This window comes from Pan paniscus, chromosome 3 (genome assembly GCF_029289425.2).
Source record: "Pan paniscus chromosome 3, NHGRI_mPanPan1-v2.0_pri, whole genome shotgun sequence".
Classification (NCBI taxonomy): domain Eukaryota; kingdom Metazoa; phylum Chordata; class Mammalia; order Primates; family Hominidae; genus Pan; species Pan paniscus.
The window spans coordinates 155,036,322-155,059,934 of NC_073252.2; the positions used below are offsets into that span (position 1 = coordinate 155,036,322).

The following is a 23,613-nucleotide window of genomic DNA, read 5'->3' on the forward strand; positions in this document are numbered from 1 at the left end:
GATGTCATGGCCACTCTAGAATTAGGTTGTAAAACAATTTCTGCATTTGTCTTGGCATGTGAAAATGAAAGTTCTTTCCTTCAGTTGGAGTACCTTTGAGAGCCTGAAGTAGAGGTGGGCAAAGAATTGAGAGGAATATCCGATGTTTGCACCATATACATCTTTTATGTATATGGATTGAAAACACTGATTTCCTATACTTGCTAATGTTTACTTCCAATACTTTCTTAATTTTTAAGGTTTATCTATGTATGAGAGTCAGTGTAGACTGCCATCCATCCTAGATAAGAAGTGGTACATATGGCTGAAAAATTATACTGATAACGTGTAGTCCCAGAGTGTTTCTTTTTAAGATTTGTTCTACTTTGATTTACTACTGCCTGTATGACTCCTTTAGATCATTGCCCTGAGAGGACCCACGGGTAAGGAAAAGTTCAACTCTATTGCCAATTCTCTGAACAATGACCTAAAAGGCTAGACACTGACACAGTAGAGCAGCATGTGGGATCTATTTCTCAATGTCATAATGAAGTTGCAAAAGGTCAGCTGAAACTGGTTCCATAATGTCACCCTTTTAGATCACATAAATTATATATCTGCAAAGAAAAACTTTTTTTTGAGGCATTTACTCTGTGAAATTGCCTCAAATGGAAGTGACTTACCGTTTCCAGGTCTGTCATTGATGTTTGCCATTCTGTGTGGGTGAAAACCTCATGTCTTGAATGTGTTTGCTTCTGAAAGGCTACTACACATGTGTGGAAGTCATCTTCACCCTGAGGAGGCAGGTCGGCTTTTACATGATGGGGGTCTACGCCCCAACCCTGCTCATTGTTGTTCTCTCCTGGCTTTCCTTCTGGATCAACCCGGATGCAAGTGCTGCCAGAGTGCCCCTGGGTAAGGTGTTCCATGCTTTTTTGTCACATCAGGAACAGATTATATCTTTATCTAACTTACCATATAATCAACTACTTTGAAACAATGAGTTTTAGAATTGTTAGCCACCAATTTCGGTGTTTAAAGACTTTCTTCAAAACTTGATATTGAACTAGATTTTCTCAATGTTTATGCACTCTATAATTAAGCTAAGTTTCTCTTTTCATGTCCTTGGAGTATTATAAGCAGTTAATCTATTTTTCTGTCATGAAATAATTATTTATAAGTGATTTTCACAGATAACTGTCTAAAACCTTCGGTAGTGCCAAACTTAAAAATGAATAACTATTTCGAAGGAAGTCTTTCTGAAAAATAGTATGTATTATCACATACTCTTAGGAAATAGTAATATAATTTACTTTTTAAAAATTATGAAAAATTATGTAGCCATCATTTTCCCAACCATTGGTTATTGTGTGCTATATCAGGGCTGGTTGGCTGTCCCTTGAGGGCCATTGCTCTCCGGTTTATTTTTAATGCTTTGTGACATAGAAATACCACCAGCCAGTCTTTTGAAAATCGTGTCTGTATAATGGCTAAAAAGCCTTTGCTTAAGGAAATAAGCAAGCGCCCTTCCTATGGATAGATTGAATAAACTTCAAAATATGTACGTTGCATCAACAAATTTTGGTTGGTTGGAGTGTTTCAAAATTTTTTATTACTGTGTGTCTGTGTGTTTTCTGAATATCACCTGGAACTCATACAGGTAAGACTGTGAAATGTCTGACCTCCTCAGTGAGTATGTAGTTGCTACATTTAAATTTTCTTTCATCAAAAAGGCCTTGTGCAAATCTCTCTCCTGACTTATTGGAGGAATTAAATGAAATACAGATTTTAAAGAGTAGGAAACTAGGAAAGAAGCCATGAAAATGGCAATGTCATCTGAAGAAGAAATTTGGTTTTTTTACATCTAATTGAAATCACACAGACCAAATCTGTAACCAAAAATGTGAGAAATTTCATCATGGATAAAAACTATGTATTATTACATGTATTATATTTACTGGGAAAATAACCAAAAAAAACTGAATTTAAATTCTTAGACTTGTCAAAAATATATATTTCTCTCAAATAATTTTTGTTGTTGTTATTTATTAGAAGTTTCTTATGTTCATGCAGTGATATAAATGTCAGGCTTCCAAGACTTCTTTGGAGACATCTCAATTTCTGACATATCCTTTAAGAATTTTTCATCTCCATTCATTGCAGGACTTCTGATACAAGGTTCCTGAGCTGTGACTTAATATCCAGGCTGAAAGTTCAATAGCTGAAAGTCAGTCTCTAGAGTTAACTTGGGTTTGAAAGCCAGTTCTGGATTTACTAGCTGTGACAAGTTGAACAACAGATTTAACTTCTTTAAAAATAACTCTGCTGAAATATCAATAGGGATGATAAAAATACCCAAGAAGCTCCAGGGAGTATTAAGAAAATGAGTGAAAGCCTATATTAGACATTCAGCAGTTAATAATGAGCTACATTTTTATATTGCTTTACAGTTTGCAAAGCAGTTCTACATATTTTGATTCCTTCAGCAAATATTTGTTTTGTGTTATGTGTTAGGTACTATTAAAAAAGATGGGGATGTTGTTAACAAAATAAATAGCTAATAAATAGTTAATAAAATGCATTAAAACACTTCTTAGCTTCAATGAGTATATATGTTATTGGGAAGAAACAGGCACCAAATAAATATAATATATCATATGTAAGATAGTGATGTAAGATAGCAAGTTTGGAGGTAGCAAACTGCTTGTCAGAAAGGCCTCAGTGAGATGGTGATACTGGATAGAGACAAGAAGGAGGTGAAGAAATGAGTCATTTCTAGGACAGAGTGGGCCAGACAGTGATCATCTGGGCTGCATTCCTGAGGCAGTAGCATGCTTGGACATTGGGGGAACAAGGAGGCCACTGTGGCTGGAGCAGAACAAGTCAAAGGGAGAGTAGTGGGAAAGGAGGTCAGAAAGATAACAGCGATGAGGGGTGGACTATGTAGCATCTGCTAAAAAATCCTGATGATTTTGAGCTTTTTTTTTTTTGATGGAGTCTTGCTCTGTTGTCCAGGCTGGAGTACAATGGCATGATCTTGGCTCACTGCAGCCTCCACCTCCCAGGTTCAAGTGATTCTCCTGCCTCAGCCTCCGGAGTAGCTGGGATTACAGGCACCCACCACCACGCCCAGCTAATTTTTGTATTTTTAGTAGAGACAGGGTTTTGCCATGTCAGCCAGGCTGATATCGAACTGCTGACCTCGTGATCTGCCCGCTTCGACCTCCCAAAGTGCTGGGATTACAGGCATGAGCCACTGCACCAGGCCGATTTTAGTTTTTATTCAGCATGAAATATAAAGTCGCTAAAGGCTTTTACACATGATCTGACTTAAATTTTAACCAGATCTCTTTGCTTACTTTGTTGAGAACAGAATGACCTCGGGCAAGAGCAGAAGCAAGGAAAGCAGTTAGGAGACAATTGCAATAATTCAGGTAAATATTTGGTCTAGTGAGTAGTAATGCAGGTGCTGATAAATATTTGATGATGGGGCTGAGAGCAGTGGCTCACCCCTGTAATCCCAGCACTTTGGGAGGCAAAGGTGGGCAAATCACCTGAGGTCAGGAGTTGGAGACCAGCCTTGCCAACGTGGTAAAACCCCGTCTCTACCAAAAATGCAAAAAATTAGCCAGGCATGGTGGTGGACACCTGTAACCCCAGTTACTCGGGAGGCTGAGGACTGAGAAATTGCTTGAACCTGGGTCTCAGAGGTTTCAATGAGCTGAGATTGCACTACTGCACTCCAGCCTGGGCAACAGAGTAAGACTCCATCTCCCACCTCCCCCCGCAAAAAAAAAAAAATTAGATGATGGGTGGTAGTGAAGGTTGAGATAAAAGGTATTTGTAGGTATGTTGAATGTGAGATTAAAGAAAGTAGAATCAGGGTTAACTTCAAGATTATTTTGGATGAAAAACTAGAAATATGAAATTGACCTTAGCCGAGATGGGCAAAGGTGCAAGTAAATACAGTGGCTTTGAGAAGATGGGCAGTCCAGGAGCTTTGCTTTAGACACGTTAAGGTTCCAATGTCAGTTAGGTGGAGATATCAGATAGGCAGTTGGATATGCAAGTCTGGGTTTAATTGGAAATTTCAAAACTGGAGTAGGAATTTAAACTTTGTCAAAATATAGTTGGTTTTCAATCTCTGGTTGGAATCACAGGGGAGTGAGTGTAAGCAGAGAAATCTAAGAGGGACTGAGATAATGAGGAACAACCAGTATGATGCAGTTTCCTAAAAGTCAAGTGGACAAAGTATTTCTAGGTCAAGAAAGTGATCAACCAACTGTTCATGGATCAATGGCTTTTAGAGCTAAAGGTTACCATTACATTAAAGGAGGTGGGGAGGTCATTGGTGTCCATGGACAGTTTCTTTGAAGTGAGAAGAAGAAAGCCTGATTGGACTGGCTTCAGGAAAGAAGATGAGGGGGGGATTGGAGATATTTAGTATACATAACTCATTGGAGGTTGTTAACTATAAAAAGAAAAAGAATAAGAAAATAGCTAGGGTAAGAATAAAAGTCAAGAAAGTGGTTTTCATTTTTTAAAGGTAGATGAATTAATAGTATGTTTAGTTTGTTTTTGATGAAGGACAACCAGTAGTGAAGGAAAAACTGAGAGATGGAAAAAGTGCAGGAGCAGTGACCTTGAGAAAGGAAGAGGGGATGAGATCCAGGAAATGGAGATATTGCCCTTTGCTAAGAGCAAAATGCATTTGCCCCAAAGGTAAGCAAACTCCTATAGAAGGCCAGAGAGTAGAATCAGGGTTGACTTCAACAAAGTCAATGAACCTTCATTTGAGGTTTGTGGGCCATATGGTTTCTGTCACTCCGTTAAACTCTGCTCTTACATGTTCTATGGTAAAGCAGCCATAGACAATATATAACTGAACAAGTATGGATGTGTTCTAACAAAACTTTATTTATAAAATAGATGGGTCAGATTGGCCTACAGGTCATAGTTTGCTGATCCCTGGTCCATAGTATCAGAAGAGAAGGCAGAGTATATTGACACAAAGGGAGGTAGATGGGTAGATATTTAAACAGTTGTGTGGGCTACCTCCTCCTATTTGCTGAATTATACCAATTGATTTCTAGATGTTAGATGAGTTGTGAATTACTAGAACAAAAAGTGTTCATAGTACTCCCTTTTCCTTTTAATGTTAGGCTGTAGTAGTAATGTTCCATCTTTCATTCCTGATATTATTAAATCGTGAATTTTCTGTTTATTTTCTTGATCACTCAAGCTAAAGGATTTTTTACTTTATCGATATTTTCAAAGCACCAGCTTTTATCTCATTAATTTTCTCTATTTGTTTATTTTCCTTTTTATTGATTTTTAGCTATGTTTATTATTTCCTTTCTACTTACTTTGCATTTAATTTGATCTCTTTGTAATTGCTGAAAGTAGGACTCAGACAATTGGTTTTAGATCTTCTTTTCTAACATGAACATTCACAGTCGTAAATTTCTCTGTAAGCATTGCTTTAACTTCAGTACACAAATTTTGATATATTGTATTTTCATCTTTCAGGTGAAATATTTCATAACTTATCTTGTGATTTCTTCTTTGGCCCATGGATTCTTTAGAAATGTAGAGTTTTTCTGGGTACCTGAATGTGATTGCTTTCTAACTTAATTCCATCTTTGTCAGAGAATATACTCATGGATTTCAATTATTTTATGTGTGTTGAGATTTTTTTTAAACAGCCCATTCTAGCATATGCCTCCTGGTAAACACCATGTGCACATGCAGTGTGTATTAGTCATTGTTTGTTGTTGTGTTCTGTAAGTATCATTACCGTCAAGTTGGTTAGTAGCTCTGTTGAAATCTTTTATCTCTTTTGTGTAGTTATTGTTATTGGTGAGAGATGTTAAGATCTCCAATTATAATTATGGAATTACGCTGCAGGTATTCGGAAGGTCTGTTATTAGACCCTAAATTATAATTTTATCTAAAAAGAAAAGGAAATAATACTGACTCAGACTAAATTTCAGGATATCCAGTTAATATAGCTGTTTTGATTCTGCATATCTTTCCTTACTCTACTATTTTTCCCCTACATTCTCCCAAAGGATTAAATAAATAAGTTTACCAGTCTCTTTTGTTATGGCCTGTAGTTTTTATGTTCTAAAAGTTAGCAGACAATATAGAGCATAAAGTAATTACTTTAAATTGCCCTAGATTCATTTTGCTTTTTTAAAAAATTAGTTTTGTATTCTACTTTTATTTTTCACCCAGCCTTTTTGTGATTAACTTTCCCCATTGTTAACAAACATCAAAGATTCCCTGGAGAATTTTAGGTAAGGACTTTTGTCTTAAGCTATTTCTCCAAGTATGGAAGGATCTATGCATGGAACTATTGAAGTAATGTTTTGTAATACTCTTAACTAAGTAAACTATACTGTATCTTTTTCTGTTACACAAAATACTTTAGTTTCTGCTAAAGGGAATACCTTTTTTAACAAATAACTTTCAATTATAAATGCAAAAAGATTAATAATTTGGGTCAAAGTTCCCTTTCCTTTTAGTATTCTTTAACTAAAAATTATGAAATGATAATATGCTAATATAATTTATTAATAGTAGTACTTTTAAATGAATTTTCATCTTATTAACAACAATTTCAAATGTACAAATTTGGTGATTATCACAGTATGAGATAAATTATTTGGAGTTGAGACAGGAGTTGGCATGTGTGCACTTGCAATTGCTCCTTGACCTGCTCTGTTGATTCATGGCATTGGTTATTAATAGCAAATGCCATACTGTCTCTGCCTTCCATTTCTTTTCTTTTCCTTTCTTTCTTCCTCTCTTTTCTTTCCTTATTTTTTCTTCTCTTTTCTTTTTCTAGTTTTCAATTTTTCTCTTTTCACCAATACATTCCTAGTATATATGCTGTTAGGGAATTATTTTGCAGATTCTTCCTCTGTGATTGGATGGACAAGAAATCTGTGGACATTCCATAGACAATCATAGAGGTTACTGTATATATCTTGAAAAATTGAGATGATTTTATCATTATACAATTCTGTCTCCATGTTGATGAGCTAAATAACTTCAACCCTGACTTGTTTATGGAAGATTTTGCTCACTTCAACCTCCTTATATAGCTTATTTGATATATGCTATATAAGGCTATATTATGATAATGCTAAAGTATTTTTACAAAGTAGCATTATTTGCTCAGATTTCTTATTTTTAGATAGAAAATGCTAATAGGTGTTTTCTATTATAATATGATTTTCCAAAGATAAGGCACATAGTGTGTGTTCACTTTCTTCTTCTTAACTTCTTCAACTTTCCTTCTTATATCTGATATGATAAAAGTCTTGAATTCACTACCATTGTTTCTAACCGAATGTGTGGAATTATGAATACTCCCCTTTTCCCTCCAAAATCTATAAATATTCTGTCACACCTTTTAAAGACAATCCTTTCATCTGTTTCTTCAATCAGTCCCCCTTTTCTGACACCAAAACATCTTTACCTCACAAAGTCCTCTCTCTTTTCAGACATCTATCTGAATGATATTGGCTAATCTTTTCAAAAAGTTCTTTCAGATTCCCAGGTGCACTGTGCTGTGTCATGATCATCGGTTCTTTGTTCCTTGGCCTTTATCTAATCTTTCAATGTTTTCCTGACAAAGTCATCTTCTTTTCTATAGGCCCCTTCCCCATCTTTTTTACGGAAATTCTTCCAGTCATCCTGTTCATAACTTTGTCTCAATTTTTTCCTTCTTCCTTGAATCAGTAACTCTTTTCAAATGTTTTCTCTATTTTTTTTCACATCTGTCCTATCATAATCTAGGCCTTCATTTCCTTATACTTTGTTTCCCCAACTACTAATTTTCTTTCTCAGTCTATTTTGTATATCCACACCAAAGTAATGCTACTTAAGTATTCTTATGATAATGTAATTTCTCTTTCCTTAATTCCAAATTTCTGAATATTCTCTACCAAATATGGTATAAAAAGCCACTACAGAACTCTGAAGGCCTTCTATAATCTGAAATTATTCTCTATTTCATCATAAAGTTTCTAATCTCTCAGGATAAATATTCAGGTATACAGCTAAGCTTACTAAAATTTAATATCTTCTAGGTTATTAATCAGCATGAAATGCTATGGAAACAGACAGGATAGTGTCAAAATAGTTTATCTCAAGGAAATAAGTTAGGCTTGTTTTTGATTGGTAATTTGACTCACAAAATTTGGCAAAGAATAGAAAAATTAACTTAGAATGACAGTTTGCCAAGTTAATTCCCATGGCTATAATCAACTGTAGTTTAGGGCAGTAATTGATAAGGTCTTGGATTTTTATGTTACTTTCCACTTTTGACCACAGTTTGATTGCACTGTGGTCTGAGAGACAGTTAATGTAAGACCTACATTAACTTTTAAAATATAATTCTCTTAATTAGTTTTTAGTTTTCCTTAGGGCCGAGGATAATTATAGTAAAAGTAAACTAGGAGCTTATCAAGTTGTTATATATTGAATATTGTTTTCATCTGCAGAAGTTATATTTGCTTAATGTGTTTCCTTCTAATAGAGAGTATCTTAGGTTCTTGAATGCAAAAAACACTTTTCAGAAGCTTCTGAAATGATGCAATTGATATATTTTTCAATGTTTAACTGATTATTAATACTAATATAGTGTTTGTAATTTCATGGGAAGGGAAAAGAGAGCCAAGTAGACATTTAATTATTATGGTGATATATATACATTAATTCTCATAAGTGGCCAAATCTAAGAAGAAAAAATTATACTCAACCCAGTATGTGAGATGGACTCACAGAGCCAAGTCAGATCTGTTTTCTATTTCAAGTAAAGTGAGTCTCCCTTGACACTGAATGAGGTTCCTTTTCTGACTCAGCATGTTCCTGGTAGCCCATGCCAACAGGTTATAACTATAAAATATATTTCATCACCTTCTCTCTTGAAAATACGAAGGAAAGGAAAAAGAGAGAGGAATGGGAGGGAGAGTGGCAATTGGGAAGAGAAAGAGAGCAATAAATTATTGCAATTCTTCTTTGGAGTCTGACAATTACTTGACTTAAATTAGTATATAGTGTGTTAGCTTTCATTGAAGGGTTACCATTACATGGAGCAGACCTTCATACCTTTCTTTGGAAATCTGGAATCATATGTTCTCCCTAAACAGGAATATTTCCTGCTGTTTCTTTTCTATTAGTTTTTTTTAATTATGAACCTTATCAAAACATTGCTTTATATGTTCTGTTCTTGCTCTGATTTAGTTGCTCATGGGGACAAAACTCAGCTCTATAACTGAAATCTTTCTCAAACAAAGCTGAAAAATAACATACATAATCTGTCTCATAAGAGAGCTCTGTGGCCTCCTCAGAGATACTATACAATAGTTTTAGCCATCTTTAATATTGAAAACAGGTCCAAATTATATTTTTATAACCTGGTTTAAATTTCTATTTATTTTTTAAAACCCTAAGTATTTACAAAATCCTCAATCATAGTCAATAGTCCTTACAGAAAAGGCATGTACCTATTATTTCTTCTAGTCTTTGAGCTTTAAGGGGACCTGACAAATTGTTCATGGGTCATTGGAAGTTACTGGAGACGGATTTAGTCAAAGAGTAATGACCGCAGAACATCTCATAGGGATAAAAAGCAACTTTCATTCCTCTTTCTGTTTCTGTAGGTATCTTCTCAGTCCTCAGCTTGGCCTCTGAGTGCACAACCCTTGCCGCTGAGCTTCCCAAAGTTTCCTATGTGAAGGCTCTTGATGTTTGGCTTATTGCTTGCCTTCTCTTTGGGTTTGCTTCCCTGGTGGAGTATGCAGTTGTCCAGGTGATGCTGAACAACCCCAAAAGGGTTGAAGCTGAAAAAGCCAGAATTGCTAAGGCTGAGCAAGCAGATGGAAAAGGTGGAAATGCGGCTAAAAAGAATACTGTGAATGGAACAGGGACTCCTGTTCATATTAGCACTTTGCAGGTAAGGATAAAATTATCCCATGAAATCATTTCCCCCAACCTCTTCATAGTGTCAAGAGAGAGACACCTTTGTGTATGTGACAAGTTTTGATGGAATTGGCATTTGCTTGTTTTTCTCTCACAGATGAAAACAAACTGAGCACAACACAATTTTTGGGAAACGTGCTTTTTAGAAAACATTCAGAACGTTTAGGTCAAATTACCACTTAAGGAAAAAAGTAATGCCTTATTAAATTTTTTGAGGACTTTGCATTGAGTTTAAGGATTCAACTCTGCTTTGATGGTCACCATTGAATATGGAGACCTTGCTGGATGGAGCACAGACCTTCCTATTGTTTCTCATTCGATGTATCTTAATGAAAGGCCCAAGGACTGTGGGGCATCTCTGATCATCTGCCTTACATAAAAAGGCTTGGAGAAGCCCATGCTCATGATTAAATCACCCACCATTCCCCATTACATTAGAGAGCTTCACATGGAGCATGTCAGGCAGGCTACTTCTTTATTGGATGTCTGGCTCAGGGAAACGATGCCTGCAGTTAGGAATCTGTCCCTCCCAGCAGTGAGTGGCAGGAGAAGGAATATTTAAGATTTTACCCCATAACACTGCCTTGTCAATTAATTATGGGTTTAAGAATAGTGGGCAATGGTAAATCTCAACGTGCCAGGCTGTGTAAAGGATTGAGGTTAGCTGTCCATTTACCCCAATGTGCCCCTAATTGATGCCCTCTGGATGGGTGGACCAGTCAACCAGAAGACCATTTCCATTGAGCTAAGAGCAGTAAATTCCACAGAAGACCAATAGGTCCATTCCATCATACAATCTTGAAAATCTTACCTTCCATGCTTTTCCTCTGGTCCCACAATTACTCCATCAGTTTGTTAATCACCACTAGTCCCCTTACCTAGAATGCTAGACTAGTAGAGCGCATGTGGTTCTTAGATGCAGAAGCAAAGGAACCATGCTTGTATGGTGCTGCCTGTGGCCTTTAAAAAACTGTTTAAGTCATTTATACTCATTTTCTGAGCCTAAAGCCAAGACCCTCTGCAAATACTTAGCTGAAACCTTCAGGGAGGCTTCTTGAGGCCTTAGAACCCTTTTATGCCTTTCATGAAGAATAAGGATAAAATTTGCATTAATCCAGCACTATCTTGGCCTTAAAGATGTCCTCAATATATCTTTTTCATACTTCTACATCCATTATTTCTATATCATTATATTTGAAGTGAGTTTCTTGTAGGCAACATATAGTTGGTGTTTGGTATTTAAACTGCTCTGCCATTCTCTTATGTTTGAATTGGTATATTTAGATGACTTCCATTTAACGTAATTATTGATATAGTAAGGCTTTACTCTATGTTTTATTTTTCTTTGTTTTGTTTATTTTGGTTTTTGTTTCTCTATCTTCTTTTTCCTTTTTTTTTTTTTTTTTTTGAGATGGAGTTTCACTCTTGTTGCCCAGGCTGGAGTGCAATGGCGTGATCTCAGCTCACCGCAACATCTGCCTCTCAGGTTCAAACGATTCTCCTGCCTCAGCCTCCCGAGTAGCTGGGATTACAGGCGCCCACCACCATGTCTGGCTAATTTTGTATTTTCAGTAGAGATGGGGTTTCTCCATGTTGGTCAGGTTGGTCTTGAACTCCTGACCTCAGGTGATCCGCCCACCTTGGCCTCCCAAAGTGCTGGGATTACAGGCATGAGCCACTGCACTTGGCCCTCTTTTTCCTTTTTTAATGTGGGTTACTTGAACATTTTTTTAGAATTTCATTTTGAGCTTTCTATGTTGTTTTTAAGTGTATCTCTTTGTTTAACTTCTTTAGTGGTTGGTCTGGATAAGTTATGCATGCATAACATCACGATCTACTAGTGTCATTATTTTGTTAGTTTTTGTGATGTTTAAAAACGTTACCTCTCTTTCATCCCTTAAGCTGATGTTTATAATTGTCTTAAATACTTCTGCATACATTTAGAGCCACATTATAGTTTTTGCATCACCATCAAATATAATTTAGAAAACTCCAGGAGAAGAAAATGTTATTGTATATTTTTGCTATGTTTTTCTTTCATCTTCATATATTCCAAGGTTATATCTCTTTTATTATTTTCTGTTTAGAGAATTTCCTTGTTTTTTGTTTTTGAGGCAGAGTCTCACTCTGTCACCCAGACTGGGGTGCAGTGGCATGATCTCAGCTCATGCAACCTCCACCTCCTGGATTCAAGCAATCCTCCCACCTAAGCCTCCCAATTAGTTGGGACCACAGGTGTGTGCCACACCACACTTGGCTAAGTTTTATATTTTTAGTAGAGACAGGGTTTCCTCATGTTGGCCAGACTGGTCTCAAATTCCTGGCCTCAAGTGATCCACCTGCTTCAGCCTCCCAAAAGTGCTGGGAATACAGGCATGAGCCACCATGCCTTTTCGGGAATTTCCTTTACCCATTTTTGGATAGGTCTGCAGGTGACACATTTTTTTCACTTTCCCTTTATCTGAGAATGTCTTGATTTCTCCTTCATTGTTGAAGGATATTTTCTCTAGATGTAGGATTGTAAGGTTACAATTCTATATGCATTTCTTTTAGTGCCTAAAAAGTATTGTGTTCACTTCCTTCTGGCCTCCATGGCTTCTGATGAAAACTGATTGTTCTAATTGCTTTTCCCCTGTAGGTAAAGTGTCACTTATCTCTGGATGCTTTCAAAAAGTTGTTTGGTCTTTTGGTCGAGTAACGATCAGAAGTTTAATTATGACATGTCTCTGTGTGGATTTCTTTGAGTTGATCTTGTTTGGGATTTTTCTCAGCTTGTTGAAAATGTAGGTGTATGTTTCTTGCCAAATTTGGAGTTTTCAGCTATTAATTATTTCTTTGTGCACTTTTCCTGCCTTGCCCTCACTCTTCTCTTTTCAAGACTCCAATAACACAAATGCTAGATTTGTGATAGAATTGTCCCTGGGTACTGTAGGAGACTGGTTTTAGGACTCTTATCAGATACCAAGGTCTGCTAATGCTCAAGTCCCTTGTATAAAATGTGAAACTTGGACATTTATTATTTTTTCTTATGATTGCTTTGGCTATTCAGGCTCTTTTTTAGTTCCGTATGAGTTTTAGGGTTGTTTTCTCTAATTCTGTGAAAAATGATGTTGGCATTTTGATAGAAATTACATTGAATCTGTAGATTGCTTTGGGCAGCATGGTCATTTTCATGATATTGATTATTCCAATCCATGAGTATGGGATGTGTTTCCATTTGTTTGTGTAAGGGTATTCTAATTTTTTTGCTACTTTCTAAGAGAAATTGAGTTCTTAATTTGATTCTCAACTTGGTCATTGTTGGTGTATAGCAGTACTACTGATTTGTGTACATTGATTTTGTAACTTTGTACATTGATTTTGTAGACTTTACTGAATTCGTTTATCAAATCTAGGAGTCTTTTGGAGGAGTCTCTAGGGCTTTCTAGGTAAACAGTCACATCATTGTTGAACAGCAATAATCTGACTTCCTCTTTTCTAATTCGGACACCCTTTATTTCTTTCTCTTACCTGGTTGCCCTGGCTGGGACTTCTTGGACAATGTCTTCTGTAATCTCCCAGTACACTGATTTTTTTCCTCTGCCCTTTACATTTTCCTGTTGGTCTAATCTATGAGTTTTACAGTTTCCATTTGGTATGTGTGTATTTTTTTCATTTGTTCCAATCATGTTCATAATTGGTCACTGAATAATTTTTATCATGAATGTTGTAATATCTTTCTCAGATTTCTCAGAATTCTCAGATTGTTGTTGCACAGTTTGAAATCTTTTGTTATACAGTTTGAGATCTTTCCCAGTTTTTTGTATGATGAGTGATTTTGTATTGAAACTTGGACATTTTGATATTACATTATGAGACTCCAAATCATGTTTAAGCCTTCTGTTTTAACTTGCTTTCTCTGGCTCTGTTCTGTCAGGGGAAGGATGAGTGCTGCTTCATTACTTCCAAGCAGATGTACAAGTCCAGGTTTCCCACTTCGTCAGGGTAGAGCTCCTTGATACTGCTGGGCAGGATTGGGGGTCACCAGTTCCCCATGTTGTCTCTACCAACACAGCAGCAGGGGTTGCCTTCCTAACCAATTGGTGTTGGTGAAAGTCCTGACCCTCCAGGGCCCCCTGTGATGTCACCTCAGCGTAGAAGAGGAGGAGCCTCTTGTTACTGCTGGGTGTAGGTTTAAGTCCATACTCCCTACATAGTTTCCACAGACACTATGGCAGGGATCAGGGCCTTGTTACTGGTCTACAGTGATGGAAGTCCTCAATCACCACTTGACACTATACTTCAGTGTGGATCCGGCTGCCTCATCACAGACTTTTAATTATTACACTTTAAATTCTAGGGTACATGTGCACAATGTGCAGGTTTGTTACATATGTATACATGTGCCATGTTGGTGTGCTGCACCCGTTAACTCATCATTTACATTAGGTATATCTCCTAATGCTATCCCTCCCCGCTCCCCCCACCCCACGACAGGCCCTGGTGTGTGACGTTCCCTACCCTGTGTCCAAGTGATCTCATTGTTCAATTCCCACCTATGAGTGAGAACATGCGGTGTTTGGTGTTCTGTCTTTGCGGTAGTTTGCTCAGAATGATTGTTTCCAGCTTCGTCCGTGTCCCTACATAGGACATGAACTCATCCTTTTTATGGCTGCATAGTATTCCATGGTGTATGTGTGCCACATTTTCTTAATCCAGTCTATCATTGATGGACATATGGGTTGGTTCCAAGTCTTTGCTAATGTGAATAGTGCCGCAATAAACATATGTGTGCATGTGTCTTTATAGCAGCATGATTTATAATCCTTTACATATATGCCCAGTAATGAGATGGCTGGGTCAAATGGTATTTCTAGTTCTAGATCCTTGAGGAATTGCCACACTGTCTTCTACAATGGTTGAAATAGTTACAGTCCCACCAACAGTGTAAAAGCATTCCTATTTCTCCACATCCTCTCCAGCACCTGTTGTTTCTTGACTTTAATGATCACCATTCTAACTGGTGTGAAATGGTATCTCATTGTGGTTTTGATTTGCACTTCTCTGATGACCAGTTATGATGAGCATTTTTTCATGTGTCTGTTGGCTGCATAAATGTCTTCTTTTAAGAAGTGTCTGTTCATATCCTTTGCCCACTTTTTGATGGGTTTTTTTTTCTTGTAAATTTGTTTCAGTTCTTTGTAGATCCCGGATATTAGCCCTTTGTCAGATGGGTAGATTGTAAAAATTTTCTCCCATTCTGTAGGTTGCCTGTTCACTCTGACGGTGGTTTCTTTTGCTGTGCAGAAGCTCTTTAGTTTAATTAGATCCCATTTGTCAATTTTGGCTTTTGTTGCCATTGCTTTTGGTGTTTTAGTCATGAAGTCATTGCTCGTGCCTATGTCCTGAATGGTATTGCCTAGGTTTTCTTCTAGAGTTTTTATGATTTTAGGTCTAACATTTAAGTCTTAATCCATCATGAATTAATTTTTGTATAAGGTGTAAGGAAGGGATCCAGTTTCAGCTTTCCACATGTGGCTAGCCAGTTTTCCCAGCACCATTTATTAAATAGAGATTCATTTCCTTATTTCTTGTTTTTGTCAGGTTTGTCAAAGATCAGATGGTTGTAGATGTGTGGTATTATTTCCAAGGGCTCTATTCTGTTCCGTTGGTCTATATCTCTGTTTTGGTACCAGTACCATGCTGTTTTGGTTACTGTAGCCTTGTAGTAGAGTTTGAAGTCAGGTAGCGTGATGCCTCCAGCTTTGATCTTTTTGCTTAGGATTGTCTTGGCAATGCAGGCTCTTTTTAGGTTCCATATGACCTTCAAAGTAGTTTTTTCCAATTCTATGAAGAAAGTCATTGGTAGCTTGATGGGGATGGCATTGAATCTATAAATTACTTTGGGCAGTATAGCCATTTTCATGATATTGATTCTTCCTATCCATGAGCATGGACTGTTCTTCCATTTGTTTGTATCCTCTTTTATTTCCTTGAGCAGTAGTTCGTAGTTCTCCTTGAAGAGGTCCTCCACATCCCTTGTAAGTTGGATTCCTAGGTATTTTATTCTCTTTGAAGCAATTGTGAATGGGAGTTCGCTCATGATTTGGCTCTCTGTTTTTCTGTTATTGGTGTATAGGAATGCTTGTGATTTTTGCACATAGATTTTGTATCCTGAGACTTTGCTGAAGTTGCTTATCAGCTTAAGGAGATTTTGGGCTGAGACAATGGGGTTTTCTAAATATACAATCATGTCATCTGCAAACAGGGACAACTTGACTTCCTCTTTTCCTAATTGACTACCTTTTATTTCTTTCTCCTGCTTGATTGCCTTGGCCAGAACTTCCAACACTATGTTGAATAGGAATGCTAAGAGAGGGCATCCCTGTCTTGTGCCAGTTTTCAAAGGGAATGCTTTCAGTTTTTGCCCATTGAGTATGATATTGGGCTGTGGATTTGTCATAAATAGCTCTTATTATTTTGAGATATGTCCCATCAATACCTAATTTATTGAGAGTTTTTAGCATGAAGGCTGTTGAATTTTGTTGAAGGCCTTTTCTGCATCTATTGAGATAATCATCTGGTTTTTGTCTTTGGTTCTGTTTATAGGATGGATTACATTTATTGGTTTGCATATGTTGAACCAGCCTTGCATCCCAGGGATGAGGCCAATGTGATCGTGGTGGATAACCTTTTTGATATGCTGCTGGATTCGGTTTGCCAGTATTTTATTGAGGATTTTGGCATCGATGTTCATCAGGGATATTCATCTAAAATTCTCTTTTTTTGTTGTGGCTCTGCCAGGATTTGGTATCAGGATGATGTTGGCCTCATTAAATGAATGAGGGAGGATTCCCTCTTTTTCTGTTGATTGGAATAGTTTCAGAAGGAATAGTACCAACTCCTCTTTGTACCTCTGGTAGAATTTGGCTGTGAATCCATCTGGTCCTGGACTTTTTTTGGTTGGTAGGCTATTAATTATTGCCTCAATTTCAGAATCTGCTATTGTTCTATTCAGGGATTCAACTTCTTCCTGGTTTAGCCTTGGGAGGGTGTGTGTGTCGAGGAATTTATCCATTTCTTCTAGATTTTCTAGTTTATTTGTGTAGAGGTGTTTATAGTATTCTCTGATGGTAGTTTGTATTTCTGTGGGATCGGTGGTGATATACCCTTTATCACTTTTTATTGCATCTGTTTGATTCTTCTCTCTTTTCTTCTTTATTAGTCTTGCTAGTGGTCTATCGATTTTGTTCATCTTTTCAAAAAACCAGCTCCTAGATTCATTGATTTTTGAAGAGTTTTTTGTGCCTCTGTCTCCTTCAGTTCTGCTCTGATCTTAGTTATGTCTTGCCTTCTGCTAGCTTTTGAATGTGTTTGCTCTTGCTTCTCTAGTTCTTTTAATTGTGATGTTAGGGTGTCAATTTTAGATCTTCCTGCTTTATCTTGTGGGCATTTAGTGCTATAAATTTCCCTCTACACACTGCTTTAAATGTGTCCCAGAGATTCTGGTATGTTGTGTCTTTGTTCTCATTGGTTTCAAAGAACATCTTTATTTCTGCCTTCATTTCGTTATGTATCCAGTAGTCATTCAGGAGCAGGTTGTTCAGTTTCCATGTAGTTGAGCAGTTTTGAGTGAGTTTCTTAATCCTGAGTTCTAGTTTGATTGCACTGTGGTCTGAGAGACAGTTTGTTATAATTTCTGTTATTTTACATTTGCTGAGGAGTGCTTTACTTCCAACTATGTAGACAATTTTGGAATAAGTGTGATGTGGTGCTGAGAAGAATGTATACTCTGTTGATTTGGGGTGGGGAGTTCTGTAGCTGTCTATTAGGCCTGCTTGGTGCAGAGCTGAGTTCAATTCCTGGATATCTTTGTTATCTTTCTGTGTCGTTGATCTGTCTCATGTTGACAGTGGGGTGTTAAAGTCTCCCATTCTTATTATGTGGGAGTCTAAGTCTCTTTGTAGGTCTCTAAAGGCTTGCTTTATGAATCTGGGTGCTTCTGTATTGGGTGCCTATATATTCAGGATAGTTAGCTCTTCTTGTTGAATTGATCCCTTTACCATTATGTAATGGCTTTCTTTGTCTCTTTTGATCTTTGTTGGTTTAAGTCTGTTTTATCAGAGACTATGATTGCAACTCCTGCTTTTTTGTTTTCCATTTGCTTGGTGGATCTTCCTCCTTCCCTTTATTTTGAACCTATGTGTGTCTCTGCACATGAGATGGGTCTCCTGAATACAGCACACTGATGGGTCTTGACTCTTTATGCAATTTACCAGTCTGTGTCTTTTAATTGGAGCATTTAGCCCATTTACATTTAAGGTTAATATTGTTATGTGTGAATTTGATCCTGTCATTATGATGTTAGCTGGTTGTTTTGCTCATTAGCTGATGCAGTTTCTTCCTAGCATTGATGGTCTTTACAATTCAGTATGTTTTTGCAGTGGCTGGTACAGGTTGTTCCTTTCCATGTTTAGTGCTTTCTTCAGGAGCTCTTTTAGGGCAGGCCTGGTGGTGACAAAATCTCTCAGCATTTGCTTGTCTGTAAAGTATTTTATTTCTCCTTCACTTATGAAGCTTAGTTTGGCTGGATATGAAATTCTGGGTTGAAAATTCTTTTCTTTAAGAATGTTGACTATTGGCCCCCACTCTCTTCTAGCTTGTAGAGTTTCTGCCAAGAGATCCGCTGTTAGTCTGATGGGCTTCCCTTTGTGGGTAATCTGACCTTTCTCTCTGGCTGCCCTTAACATTTTTTCCTTCATTTAAACTTTAGTGAATCTGACAATTATGTGTCTTGGAGTTGCTCTTCTCGTGGAGTATCTTTGTGGCATTCTCTGTATTTCCTGAATTTGAATGTTGGCCTGCCCTGCTAGGTTGGGGAAGTTCTCCTGGATAATATCCTGCAGAGTGTTTTCCAACTTGTTTCCATCCTCCCCGTCACTTTCAGGTACACCAATCAGACGTAGATTTGGTCTTTTCACATAGTCCCATATTTCTTGGAGGCTTTGTTCATTTGTTTTTACTCTTTCTTATCTAAACTTCTCTTCTCGCTTCATTTCCTTCATTTGATCTTCAATCACTGATACCCTTTCTTCCAGTTGATCAAATCGGCAACTGAAGCTTGTGAATGCATCACGTAGTTCTCGTGCCATGGTTTTCAGCTCCATCAGGTCATTTAAGGATTTCTCTACACTGTTTATTTTAGTTAACCATTCATCTAGTCTTTTTTCAAGGTTTTTAGCTTCTTTGCAATGGGTTTGAACATCCTCCTTTAGCTCAGAGAAGTTTATTACCACCGATCGTCTGAAGCCTTCTTCTCTCAACTCGTCAAAGTCATTCTCCATCCGGCTTTGTTCTGTTGCTGGCGAGGAGCTGTGTTCCTTTGGAGGAGAAGAGGAGCTCTGATTTTTAGAATTTTCAGCTTTTCTACTCTGGTTTCTCCCTATCTTTGTGGTTTTATCTACCTTTGTTCTTTGATGATGGTGACATACAGGTGCGGTTTTGGAGTGTATATCCTTTCTGTTTGTTAGTTTTCCAACAGTCAGGACCCTCAGCTGCAGGTCTGTTGGAGTTTGCCGGAGGTCCACTCCAGCCCCTGTTTGCCTGGGTATCAGCAGCGGAGGCTGCAGAACAGCAAATATTGCAGAACCGCAAATGTTGCTGCCTGATCCTTCCTCTGGAGTGTTCATCTCAGTGGGGCACCTGGCTGTATGAGGTGTCAGTTGGCCCCTACTGTGAGATGTCTCCCAGTTAGGCTACTCAGGAGTCAGGGACCCACTTGAGGAGGCAGTCTGTCCATTCTCAGATCTCAAACTCTGTGCTGGGAGAACCACTACTCTCTTCAAAGCTGTCAGACAGGGACATTTTAAGTCTGCAGAAGTTTGTGCTCCCTTTTGTTCAGCTAGGCCTGCCCGCAGAGGTGGAGTCTAGAGAGGCAGGCAGGCCTCCTTGTGCTGTGGTGGGCTCCACCCAGTTTGAGCTTCTCAGCCACTTTGTTTACCTACTCAAGCTTCAGCAATGGTGGGCACCCCTCCCCCAGCCTTGCTTCCACCTCACAGTTCGATCTCAGACTGCTGTGCTAGCAGTGAGCGAGGCTCCGTGGGCATGGGACCCTCCGAGCCACGCATGGGATATAATTTCCTGGTGTGCCATTTGCTAAGACCATTGGAAAAGCACAGTATTATGGTGGGATTGTCCTGATTTTCCAGGTACCATCTGTCACAGCTTCCCTTTGCTAGGAAAGGGAATTCCCCAACCCCTTGCACTTCCCTCTGAGTCAGTGCCCCACCCTGCTCCGTGGGCTGCACCGACAGTCAGACAAGCCCCAGTGAGATGAACCCGGTACCTCAGTTGGAAATGCAGAAATCACCCATCTTCTGCATCACTCATTCTGGGAGCTGTAGACTGAAGCTGTTCCTATTCAGCCATCTTGGAACCTATGATCATCACAGCCTTTTTAAAGTCCAAGCCTTGGCCCCCTCACCTCTTGGACATTGCTGGCATGTCTGTTGGCATGGGGTGGGAGCACATTTTTTTCTGTAGTATTTGGCAAGAATAGAGAGGTTAATATCTAAAAGTGTTCTGTATTGCTGGGCTGCCCCTTTCTTTGTCTTCTGGCTAAACATAGGAGGCTGTTGGGGTGTTTTTGGCTGCACCCATTGGCATTTCCACTTGCTGGCTTCTTTAGCTCCAAATCTGGGATTATATGAGACAAAAAGGGAATGCAGGAACTCACCATTTTATGGTTCCTTGGATCCTGAGTCCCCAGGCTGATCTGCTTCCTCTTCTCTCCCTTTTATAGTCTGTCTGTGTGTGTGAGTGTGTGTGTGTGTGTGTGTGTGTGTTTTAATATAATGTCCAGGATTTTGTATTGAACTTAGCAGGAAGAATAGGAAAGGTATGTCTACTCTATCTTCCTGGATGTAGAAGTCCTCTATGCTTTTCGAGGCCCTCAGCATCCTCATCATACCTGCACCCTGCCTACCACACTCTAATAATTAAATAGATTTATCAATGGGCTACTCTTAACACTTTCATTGTTGTTGTTGTTCTGTCTACTGGGTCATTTCAGACTTACTACAGTCCTACACCAGGAAGACAAACATTTGGAGTAATTATTATTCCCTTTACCAGTATTTTTTTTTTTTTTTGTCTCTTTTACCACCCAAGTCTAAGAAGCCACATAATATCCAGAAGAACTAAGGGATTGCTTAAGGGCATGCTTTGGCATGACGAAGAACTGGTATTGAAAGCATACTGTTTGTGAGAAACTGTGCTTCCCCTTCTAAAACATACAGTTATTTCTCCAGGCCAGAAATGGAAGGAAGATTACCTGAGAGCCTTATGTTATGTGGAAGTGTTCTCTACCTGATTTTTTGACACTTGTTATCTACTCCTCGATTTACATCTCCCTATCTTTTACCACTTCCTCACATTTCCAGCCCACCAATCCCCTCTAACTTGACCTCTGGTTAAGAGATTTGGATACAGAAAGCAAGGATGCTCTATAGAACAGGTGCTTGATTCCTGGTAATCCCTATGATCAGCTCCATTGGCTGGTATATTATAGGTCCTCAATAAGCACAGGAATTAAATGTAGTAACAATACTAATAAGCAATTAAATTAAATTCTGTTACTACATTAAATTAAATGTAGTAACAGAATACTAATGTGCAATGATCCTGATACCTTAATCTATTCCATCAAGTAGGGGTACTGATAGAAGGAGGCTATCTAGAACCAGCTTTCTAGAGCATTGTAGAATACATTCAGATTATTTATGAACATGGATATCAAGGATGAGAGGATCCATGAAGTAGTAAACCCAATTATGTTATTTTATCTTTAAAGCATTAAAATTAAAACTAATAATTAAAATAATTACCCAATGAATAAAAGTTAAACACATATAAGAACTTTTATATTTTAATTCTCTGTGTTTTTAGCTGCTCATAGAAACACACTTGTTTGAATTCTGAAACTGCTGTGACATTTTGCTCCAAAAGACAACGAGAGATGCATAGAGTTAAGAATTGACCAGAAATTTTAGTCTTTAGAAATAAATGTAAATTACTTTTATTCTTTACAGGACAAAAATGCACTTTCCAGAATAAACTTTGTACCCATAGAATATTTGTTTCCTGAGACAGGCTTCAAAATGATAACATGAGTCTAAAAATAACTTACCTCAAATGTGTAACTTGATGAGTCATAAGATTTTACATATTGACACATGAAAGAAGATATAAAAGTAGAAATTTATAAATTGTTATCTTTTTAATTCAATGGTTTTGCAATGAAAAATGTAATTAAACTTTTGGTTTCAAAATGCATTTGTTCTAATGTACTTTGCCTTTCTAAATGCAAACTTTTGCCAAATAATTTCAATGTTGTTATTCAATAGAATAACAATAATAATTAATAGAAGCATAATATAATTTGGATTGTAGGAAATGTTTGAAGCTGATGTATAAAATAATATTGTGCTTCCTAAGGAAATGAATGATTTAAAAAGTAGAAAAAAATTAAATGATAATGTATAGCTTTTACTATGAGGTTTTTATAATTTGTGGCCTGTATACAAAAACATGTTACCATGCCTATATAATTGTCTGGAGGATTTTTTTTCCCAGTAAAAGTGGTGCTTTTTCAGTCATTCCAATATCTTGGTTACTTTGGTTTGTTCATTCATGTATTCCTATTTTTATTCAACAAAGCAGTTAAGAACCTACTGTTGTTAATGTCACCCTATTTCTAACACTAGTATGTGCCATACACAAAGGTTTTATGAATAAAAGACAAAGAAAATAGTACCTATGCCTACAATTTTATATAAATTAGAAAATAAAAGCTGCTGTTTATATGTAAAGGAGATCTTTTAATGGTAATGATTTAATGGACTTAAATTTAGCAAAATATATACAAATTATTCCCTCTGAACATATTTTATTGTCTGTAGAGGATGCCATTATTGACATGAAATCATGCCTAATTATTCTGGTCAAGAAATACTTTATAAAGTTATTTGCTTTTAAATTTGTGTGGAATGAAACTTAAAAGAACCACAAAGAAAATCTTAGAGGCTAAAGTTGGAGGCATTAGAAAGTTATTAATAGCATCGTTTTTTATTCTTGACAGTTTCATTATCACACTACCTCATTTTTGTTGCCAATAATTTTCAGAAGTGACAGAAGTTTATATGATGAAAGTAAATGAGACACATATTTGTAATAAGGAACAACTGAGAAATTATTAATTGTAGGTTAATATAGCCAAATTCGCTTTTAAGAATGTGTGTTAAGTAGGGTTAATGTCTTGTTTATGAGGAGTTTATTTCATCTCTTTTCATGTGATGTTATAACTGTTTAAAATAGTATTTATATTTGTACTTTCATGTATATATTTGACATGATAATAAGGTGTAACAGAAAATTTTCTTTGTGTAAAATCTGTGATGAATGGGGCAAGGAGACTAGCCAACTACTTAATGAACCATGACCTATTTAAGAAGCCCTGAGTACTTCTCATTAGGGAACCTAATCTTGTTCTTTATTCAGTATGTCATTATCATTAAAAATTACTTCTGTAGTAGAGGTTCCGTCCACCCCACATGTGCACCTCTACTTATTCTTGAATACAAGAATCTTCAAATATATCTCTGA

At 37.3% G+C, this 23,613-nt stretch overlaps 1 protein-coding gene across 7 annotated transcripts in view; it reads left to right on the top strand.

The window, feature by feature from the left end:
- Positions 1 to 23,613, top strand: part of GLRB (glycine receptor beta) — a 96,071-nt gene that overhangs the window by 67,063 nt on the left and 5,395 nt on the right. For 6 of the 7 annotated variants that reach the window (XM_003822556.5, XM_034959317.3, XM_063603963.1 and 3 more), the window contains 2 exons: positions 742 to 894; positions 9,654 to 9,946. In XM_003822556.5, coding sequence (XP_003822604.1) covers positions 742 to 894; positions 9,654 to 9,946 — 446 coding nt within the window. The remainder of the gene's footprint in view (positions 1 to 741; positions 895 to 9,653; positions 9,947 to 23,613) is intronic. The other variant, XM_034959319.4, reaches the window with a different exon arrangement.